Genomic DNA, 22,248 nt, shown 5'->3' with positions numbered 1-22,248 from the left:
GCAAATATGCTGTACAACACTAATGAACATCTGCAATTAGGCAGCGTCTATAAAAGTAGGGTTTGTTGAACTACAGTGCTTTTGTTGTTAGCTGCTTCCCTGGCACCAGAGTAGAAAAAACTCTCTGTGGACGACTCCCCTGGGCTCTGCCAAGAAAAACATGCTTATGAAGCATCATAGCTCACGGCCTCCAGAGACCTTCTGACTTAGTGATGTGTCTGCGTCTTTCCCACCGGAGAGGCACTCCGGTGGGATCAGCTTGTGTACAGTAAAGGGCTTCAGAACCTCCTGTGCATTCCTTGCTTTCTTTTGATGACTCTGTCGCGCCATTAATGCTACGACCTCTAAACGAGACCTGGCATTGTCATTGTCAGCAGTGCCAAAGAACAAGCTCCTCATTAAAAACTAGACCTGTGGATCATTAAGTTTGCAAGGACGTCCAAACCATTGTCAGCTGCAAAGTCTTGGTGCCAATCACCTCTGAAATCTGTGTTGATCATGGTCATCATCATGAGACCAACACAATACAAAAATAGTATAGTATTAATTATTTAGGTTAAAAATGTGGTGATTTTTTAGGCTGTTTAATCTTGTTATTGTGGAGATACTGAAAAATACACTTTAAGTTACTATTATTACCATTATTATTCTAAATTTTTGGCATACAATCTCAAAAGTGTGGCTACTGGCTAAATGTTCCAGTTGAGTTCTGCATCTTCGCGGCAGAGGAGTTTAATGTTCCAGTTCAATCTATCCAAATTATATGCTCATCTGCTGTGTATCAGATCAGATAATACAGTTCTATTTTATTTTATTTATTTATTTTTTAATTAAGAAGAGAGAGAGAGAGAGAGAGAGAGAGAGAGAGAGAGAGAGAGACACACAGGCACCACAGACACTGTGCAGCTATCTTTGGTGTGTAAATTGACACCATAAAAAACAAGCTTTATGCAATCACATATTTTTGGTTGTTTGTTACTCTGAAAATGGATATTCTCAATAACGACCTTATCACAGTCAAGAAAAAGACAAAATAAGGGCAAACAAGCCATTATATGAAAGATGAAGTTACTAAGAGAGCAACATGTCCTCAGCCTTGAAAATCTTCAGGTTGCATATTCTCAGTGTCAGCTATCATTGTGACATTGTCAATGGTCAGTAGGAGTACTAACGTTGTTGACATGTATAGAGATGAGGCTAGGTCCATACTTGAAAAAGAAATGAAATTCCTTTTTTGACAAGAATGAATGGTGCCTCTATGACACACTTCCCCATGTTTTAATCGACAACATTCAAAAGGTCTATTGTCTGGACCAGGCAAAATGAGCACTGGAGCATTACAATGAAACAAAGATGTTGCTTTTTTTCATTGATTTTTTTCAGTTTTTTCTCTGACACAGGCATCTGCTAATGATAGTTATATCACTGAGTACATGGCACGGTTAGCCTCCCTTATTATAGCTGAATGAAGACAGATGCAGTAGAAAAACAGTGTAGATGTATGACATAGCTGTAGGGAGTGGCACTGGCCCATTTGTTGAAAACTGATATGGTCAGGGAAATTTCAAAGCACAATGGTCTCATCAGTCTTTTTGTCTCTCTGCTTGCAGGAATAGCTTTTCCCATGCAGAAGTCAGGAAGGATGCATTGTAGGAGAAGAGAGAATAAAAAATAATAACTTGCAAAACATTTCTGATTTTGCATAATCGTTGAGAGGTAAAAATCAATACATGTTTGACAGTGATGGGGACACATCTCTCACATTCCTCCTGAAACGTACACTGGTAGTTAAGATATATTATGCGTAGAGTGGGACACCAACCCAACTGACCGGTGCATATTTATTTAGAATCATGAAAGCAGAGAAGTCAGAGTCAGTCACTCGGTCTAATTTAGCTTTTGTCTCATGTAATCAAAGTACCTTGAATGTTGTAAAAAAGAATGGTGGTTTAGGGTTTGTCATTTTGATTTTCAAGCAGGCATTTATATTGTAGATATTTAATAGAAATTTGGCAACAAATATCAGTAAATCTTTCTTGCAGGGTGTTGTTCACATCTGGTAGAGATGTTCGCAAGGTGAATAAAAACTCCCCACCTGTACACATTTTAAAATCTGTGATCTAATTGTTTTCTGAGCAAAGACTGTATTTCACACTTTCCTTTATCCACATGACAAAATATTTCCTGTTTCCTGCTCAGGACTCCGCAGTCACCAGTAGATCTCAGATGTATTTGTCTTACTTGTATTATTGATCAAAAGGCAAGATTACTAAAACCTACAATCATGGACTTGGAGTTGTACAAGACATATGGAGCTCTACTGTACAGTAGGGTTTCAAAGGGAAAATTAGGGCGAAAAGTCAGTGCAGATGGCGAGGACGGTTAATATTTACTGAAGGACATTGCCTGGAGCGGCTATCCACTATGCTGTTTGACGAGGATGAGCAGCTACAGTGGTCTAATTTTAAAGGCTGCAGGTTCAGTTTATTTATTCACAGCCCTGACTCCTGTCAAAGTGACAAAACACTGAACCCCCAACATGTCACCTAAATTAGCTGGTAAGTCATTGGTTATAGGTTTATATGGCAGCTCCTGTCATAAGTGGGTTTTGTTACCAGCTGATACCTTTAGTAGTAACGGTAAATTACAGCCGAGCTGCTCCCCTTCTTTATGTTGAATGCATGTTTCCCAAAAGCGTGTTGTGGTCACATGACCATGAAACAATTGAGAAAGCATGGGCCTGACCGCTAATTCAACAACACAACACAGAGTTGGTACCTGCTGTCGTTCGAAAACTGATTGACTGGTCCTTTAATGGTGAGTGCCACATAGTTGCTCAGTGGTCAGCACTGTCATCTCAGCACATGGGACAGGTCCCTGCCTGACATAGGCCTGCATATTCTCCTAGTGCAGTGTTTCCTCTATATTTAACTCCTGCAGCTGCTCCTGGTGTTTTTCATCACTGTTTTGGAAGAAGGAAATAACGAGAGTAACAAGCGAACCAGCATTAAAAATAACATATTTTCTTTTTTAAAGTAATCAGTGCAGTGGATGTAATTTATGTCAATATTCTTCTCTGGGTCTACATTGTAAGCAAAGAAAGGAAGTGTAACCTGGGTTAGCACTCACAAAAATGTGGAGGTGTGCTACCAGCATACACCGAACTGTATCCTGAGTCACACGATAGTCAGGTAGCTTCCTATAGTATGGAAGAGGAAAATTAGCTGCTGTCAGCCTTCAATTAAGGCAAGTGTTTGGGTGCATTTTAAATTTTGAAGAAAGAGCCTGACATGACTCATACAGGATATCAATTTATTAGGAATTTGAAGGTGAAAAGTGTACAAACATGAGGGCTCACATCATATGACACCTAGAACAAAGCGATGTGCCAAACTCCAGCTTCTGTAAACCAGCTAGCAAACCAGCTCACTGCATCACATTACAAAACTTCCACCCAATTCCAGTCAGCCAATTCAAAAGGTCGCGCCTCTACAGCATTGTGTATAAAGATGAGTTTAGATTTGTGGTCCACACTGTTGAGATCAGATACGTTTATCATACCATCATATTTTGAAATACTGTAGTGCGTCAGCTAAACCGCAAAACTAAAGTAAAAGTTGGGCACACGTGTATTTGCACAATCCACACACTTTTCTCTCCCTTGCAGTATTTGTTTGGTCAGATAGTGTTTATCAAGACTAGTTCACCTCATAATATCATTCAATAGACAACACAAATAAATGGTTTTCCCACAATGCCCTGGTATAAGAACCTGTACACGGCCCCTTTTCGATTTAATGAATCAAATCAGCTTTAAATTCAGAATCAATCTGAATGAAATTGTGACAACGTGAATCAGAATCACATCGTAATGAGATTCCCAAAGAGTCCCACCTCTAGTTGTTTACCTGGTGCTCTGTCACTTTCCTCTTCCCTCTCCTCTCCATTATGTAAAGGTATCATCAACCGTAAAGTAATGATCTGCAGCACAGCCATCATGATGATGACTGCACAGCACTGTGATGAAGAGATATGTAGGACACTGGACATTGGCGATGTCATCCCATAATTTAATTTGATCCATAGTTGTCAGCATGCCCTTGAATCTGGGAAACACAATGGGCTTTTACTGCCAAGAGTTCTTCTAATGTGATTTTAATCTCATCTCGGCTAAATGCCTCTTTTCTTGATCTTTTGTCTTCGGTGTTGATATATTTTCTTTTTTTGATCTGTGGTGTGCATATGGTTCAGTTTTCCCTTTGTTAGAGAATTTTCACTTGCATATGGAAGTCTCATAGAGGAAAGTTGATTTGATGACAGTGATAACACCTGCATCAGTTGTTCAGGGAGTTTCTGCTCAGGAATCCATCACTTTGAAGCTTGTTATTAATTTGTGTTTAATTGCAACATCTACTTGACACAACAACCAGGCTGATTAAATCACATTACTGCACTACTGTGTTATTTGCTGTTTACTTTCCGACTTTCTTTATTCAGCAAGCTGGAAGCTCAGTTGTACAGTGTTATTCTTTGAAGCGTTACAGTTTTGCCTTGTGTCTGTTTGCAATAAAGCATGATCATTTCTTTTGGTCTTACGCTTTCTGGTTTGTGTTGACAGCATTTATAGCTGTATATGAAGTTTATTGGCTAATTTCATGACAAACTTACAGAAATAAAAGTTGCTGTTTACATGTGGTTGATTTATCACAAAAAAAGAGGCAATAGGTTTGGGATGAATGCACCCAGTGTTATTCAATTAAATTCAATTCTCAACTGAAGTTTTCTCAGGACACCTAACATTTAGAGCAGGTACAGACCAAACCCTTTATCTACAGAGACCCAACAGTTCCCTTGTAAGCAAGAACTTTGCAACAGTGGAGAGGAAAACTTTCTTTTAGGAGGCAAAAACCTCAAGCAGAACCAGGCTCTGGGTGGGCGGCCATCTGCTGAGTGAGTGAGGGAGGTTCAGCTTTAACAGATGTATAGGTATACGAAGTACATATGGCATGTTATATGCCTATGCGATATATTTATGTATGTGATGTATTAACATATTCTTAGCAGATAGTATATGAACATAGTACGGCACTAATGATCTAATAATAATAGTAGCATAGCTAATAACAATAAAAGTTGCAGTGGATGTCCGGCAGGTGTAATCAATAGTCCAGGTTCAGCTGCTCTCCATTTGGACCTGCAAGACGAGAAAGCACAAAGACTCCAGGGAAGAAGCCAAGTCGTAGCATGTAGCATGCCTCGGTAGGACAGGAATGCATACAGATGGAGAGCGAGAGAAGAACAGAGGTTTGCAGGTCATTGGAAGTCCCTCGGCAGCCTAATCCTATGGCAGGATAGCTAGGGGCTGGTCCAAGGCAAGCCTGAGCCAGCCCTAAATGTAAGCTTTATCAAAAAGAAAAGTTTTAAGCCTGCTCTTAAATGTGGAGAGGGTGTCTGCCTCCCAGACAATAGCTGGAAGATGGTTCCACAGGAGAGGAGCTTGATGACTAAAGGCTCTGGCTCCCATTCTGGTTTTAGAGTCTTTAGGAACCACCAATAAGCCTGCATTCTGGGATCGCAATGTTCTACTGGGGTGATAGGGTACTATGAGTTCTTTAAGGTAAGATGTAAGCAAAATTATTTTACAGTTTTGATTAAATTTGTCCTAGTACATCATCTCTTCATGTGTATCTATAAATATGTATGTGTTAGGGTGCTGTTTTAGCAAAGGAAAACCCTTGAGGATTTTCCCACAAAAACACTTTTAATTTATTCAGTGTGCATTTATGGGTGCCGCGCTTCCTTTTTTTTTTAGTATCTGTATGGTTTCCTCTGCGTACACAGTCTAGACATGACAAGCATGTCTCAGAGGAACTGACAGAAAGAAGGAACCATATGTAACTTCAAATGGAAGAGCAACGTACTAAGCTAAAGTACATCATCATCTGTTATCCATTACCTCAATTTTTAGGCATGTTGAGCACAAAAGAAAGTCTCACACGAGCTCTATAATAGCAATAATAATAGTATGAGATTTTATTTGTATAGCACCTTTCATACAGAAATTGCAGCTCAAAGTGCCTCACAACAAAGAAATCACATGCACCCAGTGCTTCACATGAAAAAAAGGACATTGAATAAACATTAAACAGGGATACAATATTAATGTAAAATAACCCACTTGATAATAATAGTAGAAATTAGATAAAGCTCAGGATCAATATCGAAGCATTAAAGGCTTGAAATTGTCTTATTCCTTTAATACAATGACAGTCAACAATTTGAGACTGAGCACTGAAAAAGTATTTTGCCTTTTGTGCACACGCTACCAATCGGTGCCTCTGAAGCAAATGTGCAATGAGTCTACCAAATTCTCGATGGACACAGATTCACCCCTGGTCTTGATGAACCAAAATAAGCCTTTTTCAGCCTACCCCAGAACGTCTTCCCTCGGGTTTAACCTAACTGTGGGCATTATCTGTGACAGGAGCATCCTGAAGCTGCCCCAGAAAAAAAGAATCCTTTTGTGGTGCTATGTGGTTTAAGAAAAACACACCACAGTCTTTTATTAGGTGAATAAATAACAGAAGATAGAAATGTAAACCCAATGAATAGTAGTAATAACATAAAGTTAAAAATAGCATGAAGAGTGTTCCAACAAAGAAATTACATGCAACAAAGAAATTACATGCACCAAGTACTTTACATTGAAAAGAGGTAGAATGAACAAAAAACAAGCATAATCAATTTTAAATAAGACAGTGAATTAAACCAACATAAGAATAATAGTAAAAATAAGGTACAATAAGGATGATAAATAAAGACAATGCATAACATAAGATGGAAAATAAAACTACTGATAATAGTGATAAAATAAAGTTAAAAATAGAGTACATAGAATGCATAACATTAGTTTCAATCATGGCTACTTAAAGGCTAAGGTGAAAAGAAATGTTTTACCTTTCTTTTAAAAATATTCAGCGAGCTGTCTTCCCTGATATTTATATGTAGTGTGTTCCGGAACTTTGGAGCATAATTGACAAAGGCTGCATCCCCGATTTTCTTTTGACTGTTGCTGGAAACCTCCAATAAACCAGGTTTCTCCTCATTTAACTTCAAGAAATTCTTCAAGAAAGTCTATAGCTGCAGCATCATTTGGTTCAGCAGTGATGTGCTGTTGTGTGTGTCTGCATAACTGTAGAAACATTATGTTCTCTAATGACATCACCAATCACCAAGTAGCAGCATGTGTCGTGAGTAGTGGACCAATGCAGAGCCCTTGTGCAACCCCAGAACCGATGTACAGATGTCATGTTTCTAAGATACATGATGTCCAAGACTCCCTCTGATGTGTGTAAACCAGTTTAACACACAGTCAGAAATACCAACCAACTGTTCAAGGGGATCAATTAAGATAACATGGTCAAATGTATCAAACACTACACTTATGTGTAACGGAACAAGATTTGAGACCCTATTTTCATCAGAATTTAGAGCAGTTTCAGTGCTGTAGTATGTTCTAAAGCCTGTCTGTCAGTTAAAAGACAAAGATGGATTTTAGATTAGATTAGATTAGATAAAACTTTATTAATCTCACAATGGTAGAATTCACTCTTATAGAAGCTCTTCAGAACACACAAGGGAGGGGGTGCAAACAGCAAGTGGATGTGCAAATAAGAACAACAGGAACAATAAGAACAATAAAGGTGCAAATAAGAACAAGAGGAAAAACAAGAACAACAAAGGTGCAAATAAGAACAAAAGGAGCAATAAATTAACACTGTGCAAACCAAAAAATGAATTTAAAAAATGTAAAAATAATAACAATAATAAAGAAATAAGGTATCCTATTTACAGTAAGTTTAAGAAAAAAATATAGAAAGTGTCTTTTGCCCAGCAATAGTGGATTCAGAAAATACCTAAAAATACGTAAAGCTGCAAAAAATTCTGTCAATGGCAACATTGAATATTGGAAGAAATCGAGCATACAAGACCAAACAAACATGAAGCGGATGGAGAGATGGCTTTTTTCTTGAAGTAACTGAATTGATTATTGCATTAATCATTAGAGTGAAAATGTATGTTGTGTTTTTTCAACCAAACACTATGTTTAGTTGCAGTCAAAAGTTAGTTATTATTTTTTTTTATATGTTTTCAAAGAACCACAAGAAAATCATAAATATTACATAAAACATTGTGCTGCATTGATGTGAAGGACAGCAAGCTTAGCTTTGATATTAAAACATGAACATGTTCCTTTTGAAAGAAATGTCTGAATAAAATATTTTTGATCTACAGTACCTAGTACTGACAGAGGAGAATCTAAAATTATATATACAATTATTTTTATGATCCATTATACCACCTACCCTACACCTGCAGAAGCAGCACATCTATTTATAGGTTGAAGCTAATTGGTAATGTTTAGTGTAAATTTTTGTTGAGTGTAATCCCATGTAGACAATGCCAAAACCCCTGCAGGTTTGTACACTCAAAGACAAGGAGCTGGTGTCTTTGATCGATGGGTTTATTTATAGCTTGCTCAGCTTCAAAGCATCCTATATTAATTTGCATGTTCATTATGTGCCTAAAATGTCCAATCATACCATCAGAGGTGTGTGCAGAAGACTGGGCCATGGATCCCAAACAATCATGTGACAAATTAGCCAATTAAACATGTTTGATGTTTTCCCCCCTGTAGTGCTGAGTAAGAGCTTGACAGTGTGCAGATTCATTTCATTGATGTTCACAAGAGGAATTACTGAAAAACATGTTTTCCAGCAACTTTCTGTGACACAGTTGCACAGTTTGGCAGAAGAATCACTGCTTTGACTAGAGGTATTACTTATCCACTCTTTTCCACCGAGCAGCTCTGCTTTTTTGTCTGTAAAACGACCTTTTTTCCTTTTTTTAAAATAAAACAAATACTCTCCTTAAATTGAGTTGATTCTGCACCCTGTTTGCTTTGTCCTCTAAAACTTTCAAATAAATATGCAAGTTTATATAAACCCTTAAAAACTCTTTAGACTTGATGAATTGGCCAATTTAATCCTGTTGCAAGTGTGTTTACTTTGAGTGAATGGGCTCCAAAACCATTTTTGCAGTCTGCACAAGATGGCTTTCCATTAAAGTATTGGTTAAAAGCCCTTTTCATGTGTTGGCCATTATCCTGAAAATTTTTCATTTTACTGCTCTCTGCTTCCTCCCTCTCTTTTGTTTCACCCACTTTCTCCATTCTGGATCTCAGGTCTTTGAATAATTCGGTGAAATAAAAGTTAACAATAGCTGCCAACCTTGCTTGAAGCTGTGTTTGTGAGTAAGTCACAGATACAGAGATGAAGAGAAGAGAGTGTTGGGGGAGGGGGGGTTGACTAGGTTGCAGTGTTGTGGGTGTCATCTAATATCAAAGCGTTGACTACATTCTATGTATAGCGCAACTCATCTGACCCAGTAACGTGCTAAATGTGTTGGATTTTCAGGTGCTGCACAGTGCAATTAAGTAAACAATGGATTTCTCAATGGATCTCTTGGCAATACAAGTTTAAAGTCATATCTGTTCCAACCAATTAATATATACATGAGCAGCATAATGTAATTTTAAAATAGTTATGTGTTGTGCGATTGTGTTAGTAGTTATTTGCTTTTTGTAAAATTGTGAGTAGCAAACTGGCAAGATACTCAGCATGAATATTTTCTCTGACATCCAACTTGACTTGCGGGACCTGGATTCTTTGCCATATCTATACATTACAACGAGATTTACATTAGAAAAAATGAGCTTGACAGTTCATCCTTGACCTTGGAAACAGTATTTGACGAAAGAGTGTCCTCTCGGGGTCCACTTACTCACAACTTTTGACGATGTCACAACTTCTCCACAAGATGAGATAAGCATTTCTCGCTAGTCATGGAACTGTCCAGTGTACTGAAACTTTTGACTGTCACATGGTCTGTTAAAAGTGTAGATGAGAGCGAACTATAATAGTAAAGTTGCAGGCCAGACAATGAGTTAGGAGTCAACAAAGATAAGCAGAGATAGGTTAAGTTTGTAAGGTCTGTAAAGTTTATGGGAGTGAGTTTTTAAATTAGTTTTAAATTCCTTGGATGTGCTGGTAAAATCTTATAGCCTTGCAGCATCGGTGGATTTAGAAATTGCAGTAGTGAATGTTGTAGTTAATTCAGTTAAATGTTTAGCACATACAGTGCAGTGCACATAAAGCCTCCTCTTTGATTTTAGTTGGGGAACTTTTTTCCTCACAGCTCTATCAGTTTGAATGAGAGTCTGTCAAAAGCAGTAATGACTGAGCTGGCTGCCAATATGGCAGATTGCTCCATACATCAGAAAACATTCCATTTCCTGGCAAACCATCAGCAAGAAAAATGCATGTTCTGGACACTGAAGAAATGCTTTCCAATCCAGTTGACTTGGACCTGTTTTCTTCTCCCTACTGATGGGCAAGGTGATCACAGTACACTTCAACAAAGAAACAAAACATGCAAGATGAAGTAGTGCTACATAATGCCTGCACCAGAAGTGGTAGATCTTGCAAGGTTGCAAGGGTTAGAAAATCACAAATTAGTCTCTCATTTTTAGCTTTTTAATCAGCATGCTGTCAAAATAGAATAGGATATTAAAATTAGCCATAATGGCAAAATGTTACTTAATATTTGGCCAGAGTTCAATTGTGCTGGAATGTAACCAGACATCATTTGGAGATGCCATAAAACTAAAAAAAAGATCTGTGTAGATGCAGAAATAGTGGTAGATGAAAGTTGTGACAAAACAGTCTTGTTTCCATCCCGGTTTGTGAAGCTGAATGTTTTATGACCCAATCCATAAAAACTGTAGAGTATGCCGTATCTAGGGCAGCAGATCTATAGAAATTCAACTCTTTATGCTTCCCAGCTATGAGTCGAGTGTCTAGATAGATGATAATAGAGTCCTTTAACCTAATGCTGACCCCACCGTGGTATGAAAAGCAGGACTCAGGGGAATTGTGATAATCAGTGTTACTGCTGGTCAGTATAAGGGCCTGCTTTGTACCCTGACTGGGAGACTGTGTGTGCGTTTGTGTCCATTCATGTCTATGTAATAATACTTCACACTAAAAGCCTAAGGCCGGATACATTCTTGTACTTCACAAGACCGCCAAACAGACTTGTGGCAGACTAAAATTTTATTCATGCAGAACAAACATTTCTGAGAGGCTGAGCTTCTCTAGGGACCAAAATAAATTCATTGATTCAAGTAAACACTGTACACAGCATCAAAGAAGCTACCTGGGTAAAATGGAAATATCATTAGTCCCTTACTGTTAGAACAGCTAACTAGTACTCCACAACAGCATCTGTGCTAACCTGACAAAATATTCTCAAATCGATATCCACTTACTTGCTTCTGTTCAGTTGTCATAGGACTGTGGACATTTAAACTTATTGTCCATGTTGGTTTAGAAATGTTGAAACTTCATTTCTGACTTTGACAAAACACTCTCAACTCAACGTCCACGTACTGACCTGTTCAGGGGCTTTTGACCATATCACTTGGTTCTCATTCACGCATGCTGAGTTGTCATGGAAGAGTGCTGGGTTGTTTGCCTTTCTGGAATCCCTGTGCTTTGCTCAGAAAATGTGCTTGAGTGAACATTTTGCACATTGCTGATTGAAATACTGTGTAGCTATTAGGACAATTAAGAGAACCTTCTGTTAGGCAGCAGATTTTTTTAAACTTTTTCTCTGTGGAACTGTGAAAAAAGCCCAGAAGGAGAGAGCAGAGTGCAGCAGAACATAAAGTCAGCAAATTGGAGGCTTATCCCAGCAGTCACATCCACTGACTCAGGCTAGGTAGGTAACCTGCCCACACTGCAGGCCAGTGTGAGTACTTCAAAAACTCAGAACATCCCCTAGGTTTATCCCTGTAATTCATTAATTCAAGACTGTATATTTTTTGTTAGTAGCAAGAGCAGTATGATTTACTGTATAATGTTGGACTCTTGTCGTTTGACTTCTTTTTCCACTTCAGTATAACATATTAAATCTTTAAATCATAGTTATGCCCCCACTCTACATCGGAAAAATGTTTCCATGCCGACTGTAAAACCCCAGTCTGTCATTGTACAGCCCAACTGTGCAAAAGCAATGTTGCCCAGGCTACCTGCCGCAGTCCAAATATAGACCTGCAGCAGTGTGTTGATTTGATGTCTCCGCCTAGGTGTGTTCAGTCCCTTGGTCACTGTCCCCTATCATGTCATCAACAAGACCTGCCACTGAAGGAGTAAGCACTGTGTAATCAACTCTACTGGGATCAGATTTGAGAAGTGAACAAAGCCCTGCCTTCTTGTTATCTCCTCCTCTTCTCCTCTTCTTTCTCTGTCTGACTTTCTGTGTCAGCCTACCTCTGTCTCGCTGTTTTTTGGGTGTGTGGTGGCTTGAAATCGGATGGAAAATTAATTTAACCCAATCTGCATTGTTGGGCATTTTCCATGAAAATGACTAAAAAACAAAAATGAGACTTAAATATAAATAAGTTAAGCCTTTAAAAAAAAAAGCTTTGAATTCTGTTCTCTCATCTACAGCCTTGCTCACTTGCATAATGCATGCATCGTAGTAATTTAATATGAGCTCCAGCTTACAACATTTCAATGCCATGCTGTCAATACAACGCAGGATGAGTCATGAGTTAGCACAAAAGCCTGTACTTTATGGTAGCAGGTGGCACAGAGGCTGAGATTGGTGGAAATTTGGAGGCTCCAAACACCTCCAGAGGCCTATATGGAAGCCCACTGAAGAAGATGAAGGTAGGAGGGGTGAGTTGGATGCACGTGGTGAGGTTCATGTCTCCTGGATGATAATGATCCCCTTCAAGGTGAGAGAGGAGGGGTGGAGTGTAATACATCAAAGATTAAGACATGAGGAAGAGCAGTAGCCCTGATGAAAGATGGGAGAGTATTTCACCTGCATCCGGGGAGGAAACAGTATTGACAGAGACTGAATAAAGGGAGAGAATCTGTCTTACGCTGTTACCAAACACCCAGGAAGTTACCAAGTTGTCCTCAAAAGTAAACTTCCCAATGAAACTGTTGTGTTGTGTAGAGACTGCCCCCAACATTGTTGTCTGTTCAAACAATGACAGTGACGTTAGTGTACATTTTCCTTAAGTGGCCTCTTGTCTCCATGCAAACAATGATGTTCCCTCGAAGTTGCAAAGATGGAGGTAGTATGATGCTCTTACATTGCTGCAAAACCTCTCACGGTAGATGGTTGGGTGGGTTTCTGGTCTACAAAATGTCTGAGTTTGACAGTGGAGACTATTGCTCATATTTTGCTCAGCTGTTGTTGGTTGCTGTTTAAAATGTTCAGCCACTGCTCAAATGCTACATGCTTGTACAAGTTGAGTTGGCTAGTTTCCAAAATGTCACCTCATGGCCACACAAGCAGAGTCAGTGGAATTTGTTTTTGGTGTGGATGAAAACTCAGTATTGCCGGAGCCAAGGCAGAGTGGGACTCAAGATTTTAAGTAATTTAATAAATTTATTTTTTTTGTTGTTTTTTATTTTCACAATTTTTCACTTATTTCACTGTGTGTAATGCTTCTGCTGCACTGCAATTTCCCATCTTGGGATAAATAAAGTATATGTATCTATCTAGTACATTAATCTCTAGTTTATGTGGTGTTGTGGAAGCAAAATAAAGTGGAAAATGAGACCAGAAGGGTAGAAGAGAGAAAAAAGAGAGAACATTTTCTTAGACCCAGCCTGCCCAGGTGCTAGCCATCAAATTGATGGCTCCACCCATCTCTACCAGAGGCCATGACAGCAAACAGTGTCTGCAGCACGACCCATTGTATGGGCAGATTTTTCTTATTTCTTCTTTGTAAGAGAGCAGAGAAGTGCACTGATGCCTCTTCTCCATGGAAAAGATTTTCTACTAACATCATATGACTCGTTGGTCAGATTGGTTGAAGTTAGCCCATGGTAGATTGATGGTTCATCCAATCACCTTCCAAGTATTTTTTGAACGTGCCTGCCCTTTTCCAGTTTCCAAAGATGGCTTCCCAGACGGTTCTGTGTAACAAACCATATGGCTTGTCAGGTAATGAACATCAATTTTTCTCCAATTTTATATTGATGCACAGCTCTTCAGCGTGACAGTCAGAGACTGAAAGTTTAAGCCTAAACTCTGAAATATTAGTAGAAGTCTGCTCTCTGTGCCTGGGGTCTGCTGTGAGTTTTTTGCATTTGTATCAGCCTGGGCAGAGCGCTGTGAGGAGTTTGCGGCCCTACTGCCCAGATATCCATTTCAGATTCAGTCAGGTGTTGCGGCAGTGACACCTCTAGTTGCTCTTAAAGATTGCAATCAGTGACCTCTGATTTGGGTAACCCAGTTGTCACGCTGTGCTGTCTTGATGTATTGTGAGCAGTGGCAGTAGCCAGGGCCCTGGAGACAGAGATGGAAAAGCTGGGGAAGGAGGTGGGGGCTGGCTCTGCAAAGCAAAGATGGGACAGTTTCAGTGGAGTTGACTTCAGCTATTTTGCTGAGCCACCTTTTTCTTTATATAAATAAAACAGTAGTGCTTTTAAAAAGGGTGGTGGAGGAGGCAAGGGTGGCAGGTTCACTTGTGGTTATGACCTCAGAAAAGAGTGGACAGGATGGAGAAGGGTTTTCTTTTTTCTCACTGACTTTACTGTATATTCTGAGAATAGGGTTTTTTTCAGCTCTGGATTCAAACAAAAACATACTAGAATATTGAAATAGCATTAGCAGAGATCTGCATGTTCCAGAACAGTACTGGATAGTTTCCTGAGTGGTTTCTTTAGTCACAAAGTAACGTGTGATTCTCCTGAGTGCCACCTGTATATACAGTGATTGTTTATGCAGGAGTTGTTTCTCTGTGCTGCTTGGCACAGTGTGCATCAGTAGCTGTAGGTTCCTGTTGCACACTACACATTGGCGCTCCTCTCAGGTGCCTAGAAAGCAGGTGTTATCTCCACATTATGCAAAATGTTCTCCTTCATACAGATATCACCACCATTGCATTGTAACAAAAACTTTAAAAGCAAACGTTGTTAACGTTAATGCTTCATCTAGCTTTTTTTTTTATCACTAGCCAACATTTCCCTGCGGATGTGTGCTATTGTACCCAGGAGATCGCCATTATATTCTGGTTTGTCTGCTGAGTTTTGTTGTTCCTTTTTGAAAAAAAAAAAAAAAAAAAAAAAAAAAAAACCATCCATTTTTCTGTGCCACATAGTCAGAGCGGTGGACTTCATCGTGTCCTTCATTAGGAGAGTAATCGAACATAAACATGATTCATATGAAGACAAAGCCTAAGACATACATAACACATGAGTCACATATTAGCAGTGCATTCATCTACACAGACCCATCTTTACCAAAAGGTTTATGCTTTCAAGATAATTTCAGAATTTTAGATATTTGTCCATGATGCACTTTTAAAACTATAATACATGCTGTATATATTTTGTATATGACACTGAATTAACCTACACACACTTAACTTTGTGACAAACTGTATATCACACACAAAACAAATATCTAAATACAGTATATGGTGGTCTGATTTCTGTATGAAAGTAGCATACAAGGGGAAAGTTCATGCGAAAAAACACACAATGCATTTTTATAGCAGCATAAAATTTAGGAGTATTTTCTCTGCCAGATGCCAGTAAATCGCTCCTGAAACGTGTCCAGTGTAGACAGCCTGCAAGTCCCAATTTCCAGCAGAGACCAACAATTTCAATTAAAGTCCCACCTGTTTGCCTCTTTTCCCACCTATTCACCACGATACAAACATACCAAACAGATGGGAAAGTGTATTTCAAGGTCAAGAATAAACCATATGGTTATAGCGTCACTTGCACCAGTCTTGGTGCTGCTGTTTTTTTTTTTGTTTTTTTTTTGGTTGTTGTTCTGACACAACCTGGAGCCTGCGTTACACACAATACATCTCTATCTACCATTGACAGTTCACCAGAGATTTGGGTTTGAAATGTGAGTAGTGGCAAGTGTAGACGCAAGCTTCAAACAGAGATGACGATTGGGCTACAGAGGTCTGGTAGGCTCTGTTCTTTCTAGCTCAGTGTTCCCCTTTTTCAAACTTGTAGTCTTCAGCCCCAATCGGTGCTGACTCCAGTTCTGTCACGCAGCTCCTGGGTAGCTCCCTCTGGAGCCACAAAAGTCTTCATACAACTTTTTCCACATATTAGTACTCCCCAACATCTGTAAACAGACATTGGTGGATAAACTGTAGTTTATGTATGTTAATCCATCAACATGCTATTTTAACAACCTATTCTTGCCAAATCAAGAACTTCCAAATTTTTTTTCAACACTATCCCTCCAAGTGTACAGTAGCAGTAATTTAACAATAAAAGTGAGAGTGGGCAACAAAAACCTCTTGGCTTTGCATTTTAATAACAAAGCTTTACTTATAGGAGAAGAGCTGTCTGCTGCTGTGTTGCCCTTTTTGACAAATAATCAAATCAAATAAATAATTTGTCCCCAATCGATATAAAGCATATGAGTCCTCTCACTCTGACATGTATTGGGGACCTGACCTCCACATTAAACGAACAGTTCAAGGCAATTAATAAGAGGCAATGGCTTTTCACAGTGGAACCTGGCCAGCCGCTTGCCACATATGGAGCCCGTGACCAGGACATTTGTCACAAGCAAGGTCATTGCGCAGTCAAAGCCAAACAGTAAAGCAAGCTATAGCAAGTCTTCATTCTCTGTGTGCTACTGTATTACCAAACAGTGTTAAAAACTTCGCACCACCTACCATGAAAATACCACTACATCTCGTCTAAAAGCCTCTTTGACAGAATCACACCCACTATGAAAAGATACTGTTCCAAAGATTTTTAAAATCTCACAAAATAGTGAAAGGGATAGTGAAATATTGACTGTAAAAGCTCTTGTGAGTGGATTAAAAAGTTTCACAGCCTGACTCCTCTCCACCCAATTCAATTATATCAGCTGCTTTCTACAGAACCTTTTGACCCTGGAAAAATGTTATATGTTCCATCCATGAATAATGTTTGCGAAAGCAGCATTACACTAAAACGGTCCAGTGGGAGTCTTACAGTTGATGCTCCTATTTCAACTGTTACCCTTGAACGGTGTTTAGAGCTTGTAATTGGATGTTGCAAAAATGGACCATGTTGTCATTAGTAGGTTTTAGAAATTAACAGACTGACAAGGAGGACATTTTTAAGATGGCAGTCGGGGAAAAAGGAAGACCGGGTCATGTTTGGTAATTCAGCTGCCGTAATTCAAACCACATGAAAGGGAGACTGTTCATGGTTGAATGGAAATCCGCTTTCTTACCGTAGGGAAAACCACCATCAAGTATAAATTCAAATTTAACCTCTTCTTGAGGTTTTAACTGTCTGTAGAAGGACTCAGCTTGTATGAAGGCCAGACCATTTGTAGTGTTGAACGGTGACAGGACACACTCACATGAAAGGATTTTTTTTTCCACTTCTGCAAAAATCAAGCTTTTCCATCAAGCGTACAAAATCCATGTGCCAAAAGACATATGAGGCTTAATGACATGCAAGAGTCAACACGCAAAGACCAATGACCAATTCTGTGAAGTTCTGTGCTATTTTACACAGGTGAAATAGCAAAGATGGAAATCATCCATTGCATAGATTTTTAGAATTCATTTTAAAATGGAGACGGTGTGAATTGACCTGTGTTGCATATTTAGCCTTAAACAGTTATAGCCAGCATTTAGACAGCTTGATTTTATTTTGTGATCTTTTAGTTCCTGCTTTTTATTATCTCAATGTGTATATGTTTTGCTTTTCAAAATACAAATTCAAAGTTGCTACTGCTCATTAATACACCTTACCATTAATATTTTAGTATTACCAGATGTCACAGTGAAGAGATGACAGAATTCCAGTCGTGGACAACGTGGTTTATTGTCAGTGTATTCACTCCTAAGCCAGGATGGCACCCAGAGTCGAGTTTTGCAGAAGTTTATAGACTGCCACCATGTTTTTCTGGTTACCTCTGTGTACAATTAAACAAAGCAGATGATTCAACTGACAACATGAGACTTAAATCAGTGCTTCTCAACTGATGATTTGAGTCATCAACATTGAGGGGGCAGCACTAGTTTGTCAAAAAGCATCACAGATAAAATCACTGAGTTTGTTTTTGCTAGTTGATTGATTGCATTCTAATGTGTCCCACACAGTTCGAAAGCAATTTGGGTGGCCGAGACACCTACAGAACCCAAGGCTGGGTTTTTACAAGACTGAGACTCAGTACATCTCGATTCTACTAAAAGGATTGGACTGAAACCTGCAATAGATTTCTACTGAGTTTTTGCTACTTCCTTAAAGGCCTGTTTTACTAAGACATTTTGTCTTAGTTGATTTGAGACAGATTATCGCCATTGTGTAATTAATCCTGACCCTTCCCTGTGCAGACTTGTACTGTTGGATACTTGGGGGTGGGGAGACTTTATGTAAGAACGTGTGTGTGTGTGTGTGTGTGTGTGTGTGTGTGTGTGTGTGTGTGTGTGTGTATGTGTGTGTGTGTGTGTGTGTGTGTGTGTGTGTGTGTGTGTGTCCCTTTGACGTTGCTGACCTTCATATCCCCTGGTTACGCCAGCAGCCATTTATCTTTTATTCATTCTGCCATTTGTGACCAAGGCAGCTTCTCTGGCACTGACGCCTGTCAAAACAGACCCTGTCCCATGATATGCAGCAAGCTGCAGCCTGAACGCCATTTGCTGTAACAGCTGATGCAGTTTCCACGGCAAGGATTTAACTTACTTGTTCCAGTCCCAAGAATTCACCAACCGCTCTTGTGATTTTAAAAGCCAAAGTAAATTCTGTAATTCAGTAGACCCTCCAGTTGACTTGCTATCTGCAGTGGCTGGTAAAAAAGACAAGCTTACCAGCCAAGCCATCAGTGTTGTTGTTGTTCACACCCTGCTAGTTGCGGAAAAGCTTCAGACTGAGCTTGCAACTCCAACATCTGTCCACAACTCTGCATGTCTCACGCTGAGAGGTGTACCTGCTAAAACAAACTGAAGCATTGTTCCAGAGCTCCTTGCTTATATTTAATTCTCTCCACCTGGCTATGTGAGCGTTCAATTATTCAGTTCTCCAAGCTAAAAAACAACAGAGGCCTTGTTAAAACACAACATATACAGATGGGTGACAAAGTAAAAGAAAAAAACACCATAAAATGCATTAGTGAGGTGTCGGGCCAACTTGCGTCTCCAGGCAAGCTTCAGTGCTCGTGGGCATATATTCTGCCAGTGTCTACTACTCTACTACTACTCTGCTGACAGAAAGAACACCATTCTTTTTAAGATGTTCTCCCTCATTTGGCGTTTTGATAATGGTGGTACAGAGCATTGGTACAAAAAAAACCCTAAGGTGTATATCTGGATCGAGAGCTGGGGACAGCAAAGGCCATGGCATATGATTCACATTATGTTCACACTCTTTTCCTTTGTTTGCAGCTAGAAGAATTCAAGACAATGCCTTCAGTTTTCGCCTAGAAATTTTGTGTTGTCAAAACTAAAAAGCTCTCTAATGATCTCTCACGTCTTTTGTTTGCACTAATTCTTTGTACCTGGTAGGATGTGAAAAGATCCACAAATGCTTCCTATACTTTTTAGCTGAAACCAGAGAAGGGCTGTAGCTGTTGCATCCAACACCTTCACAGTCTAAGTCACAATACTAAACATTTCAGTGCCAGTAAAATAAAGACAAGGTCACACGGAATTGAAATGAAAATCACTTGATAGCCTCTGTGAAGTGTAAGGAGAACCTATTTCAGCCTCTTATATCCGAATGATAGTTAGCGTCAGTATTAGACCAAGCATCTCATTTAAATGTTCACTGATTGCTTAAGTTGTTTTGCTGAACGAATGCTAGAAGAAATTTTAAGCCAAAAATGAGATCTTACGCATCCAATAATGACATGTCATTGGTTTCTGGGAGTTTCTCTGTCTCTGCTTAACTAGTCATCAGCTCACAGTGAGCACCTAGTTCTATTTAGTGGAGATCTCATTACAGCACTCACTATATCATTTAAAGTTCATTTGTCTCGCAGAAGACTCCATGCACCAACTATTATTCCATGATCATATCATACCGTGATCACACGGTATGATATGGCAGAGGTGGCACCTTCCTACTCTGAGATTTAAAAAGCATCTCAGTGAACAACAAAGTTTTTCTCGTGGGTTGGTTGACATCAGTTAATATAACCGTTATTAGAGGAGAAACACTTCCAGATCTAACAATGAGAAGTTGATATGACATATGTCAACCACTAGTTCTAGTCATTAGTTTCTCTTTGCCTTGACTCTGCTGAATCTTTCATGCAGTTGACTTCTTTGATCTAGAGCCTTTGATGGTGGATTGTAAATACAACATCATCATGTTTTCTGTTGCTGTCAGGGTTAGCTCCTGACACCTGTTTGATGGATTTGTTCGTCAGTTTCTTTGTGTCGACGGGGCTGCTGCTTTCTTAGTTTGTGGCAGTGAAATGCCGCATGTCACTGTTTGTGCTCCTCTCGGGAGAATAATGCTTAGTATTTGTTCTTGTGAGGCAGACAATCATAGACATGCTCAAATTTAGGTTTTGCTGAATATAAACAGCAGCATATTGTTTAATAATGTGAGTCTACAGGGCTATTCTAGATTTCAAAGGTACTAATTGGCTGAGATTTGAAACATTGCATCCAATTTTAGGAATAAGTTCAGTGCCTTTAATCATGCTCCTTTTTCAGCACCTGGGAAACATTTAGGTATTTATGAACTGTTAGGTATTTATGAAACGTATTTATTAGTCATCCAAACAAGCAAAAACCTATTCTCCTCTCATCTCATACAGTAGTGATTGTTACAATTTCATGATGAATTTTCTCTTCTTCTTCTAACCATTCTGCTTCTCCCTTTCCCTTTCTTTCCAGATGATAGCTGCAGACTGAGTGACTACCGTCGGCTGAAAACCAAGATTCTGGATTTACATGACAAACGATACATGGGGTCTAATATCCATGGAGCCCACAAGGACAACATGGCTGCCAGGAAGCAACTGGTTGATATGATGTTCAAACGCTTTGATGCAGATAACAATGGTAAAATAGAAGCCAACGAACTCTCACAGGTAAGGGTATTGAACAAAGATGAGCTTAAATACACAATGAAATATCCACTTCAAAAAAGAAACAATGCATACTTCACTCAGTCAATTACTCGCATAAAGGTACAATGCATTAACTTAACCTTGCCTTGCCTACCACTGATCTTCTGAGAGATGAAGATGTATGTAGGTACTGCAGACCTTTAATTGTCAGTTTTTTCCCGCTAAAAAGAGGATGTTTAGCATTTTGTAACTGCTCTTCAAATTTCAAGATACCCCACAGCGCCTGTTAAGTCTGTCGAAACCGCTCAGTCGTTTTTATGTAAATATACCTCCAAAAGGAGACTACAAATGAACAAACCATCTGTGTGCTCAGGTGTTTAAAGTAGCTGCTTTGATGCCTGCCTTAATTGTGTCCATCTTACTTGTCTTATGCTTCCCTCTGGTAGCTGTGGTGCGTGGCTCTAGGTAAATCTTTTGAAAAGCAATGTGGGTCAAAGGAGCCTTGTGCTCATGGGAGGCTGCAGCCTTTGACCAGCACTGCCAAGAGTGATGGTTAAGAAAAGAGCTTTTTGTGGATGCCATGAGGTACCTGAAGACTGCTTTAGTACAGAAAGTGTTTAAATAATTGAAAGGGTAAGCAACCTGCTGTGGTTTTCATTACCACAAAACCAGTTGCTATTCTGAGGTCAGTTTCCTGCCGATCCAGTAGGATATCCCATCTGTATAGAGGTCACCTTGGTCAGCTTTGCCATTGTACTCTCGCCCGATGCGGGAGGTCTCATTAAATTAATTTGAATATATTTTAATATTTTGAGTTCAAAGCATCTAAATAATGCCTCAAAAATAGTGATATTTTTGCCATATTTTCATATTATTTACATATTTTTCCATGTTTTTACATCTTCATGGAGCCTCATGCCAGCATGAGAGAAATCAATGCTTATTGAATGAAAAGCGTAGTCAACAAACCATGTTGTGCTGCGTTTTGTGGAATAATATTGTCAGTGTGGTCTGAAGGTGAATTTGAATATTTGAATATGCCCTTAAAACCTACTGAACAGTACTTCGGACAGATTTTCAAACCTTGTGGGGATCCCATTTATT

At 39.2% G+C, this 22,248-nt stretch overlaps 1 protein-coding gene across 1 annotated transcript in view; it reads left to right on the top strand.

Moving 5' to 3' along the window:
• The window catches only part of fstl5 (follistatin-like 5), a 163,779-nt gene that overhangs the window by 62,198 nt on the left and 79,333 nt on the right, over positions 1-22,248 (top strand). Inside the window, exon 5 of the mRNA XM_041944045.1 lies at positions 20,969-21,165. Within this exon, the coding sequence (XP_041799979.1) occupies positions 20,969-21,165 (197 nt within the window). The remainder of the gene's footprint in view (positions 1-20,968; positions 21,166-22,248) is intronic.

Source organism: Chelmon rostratus, chromosome 9 (genome assembly GCF_017976325.1).
Source record: "Chelmon rostratus isolate fCheRos1 chromosome 9, fCheRos1.pri, whole genome shotgun sequence".
Lineage (NCBI taxonomy): Eukaryota > Metazoa > Chordata > Actinopteri > Chaetodontiformes > Chaetodontidae > Chelmon > Chelmon rostratus.
This window is presented reverse-complemented; position numbering and strand designations above follow the sequence as displayed.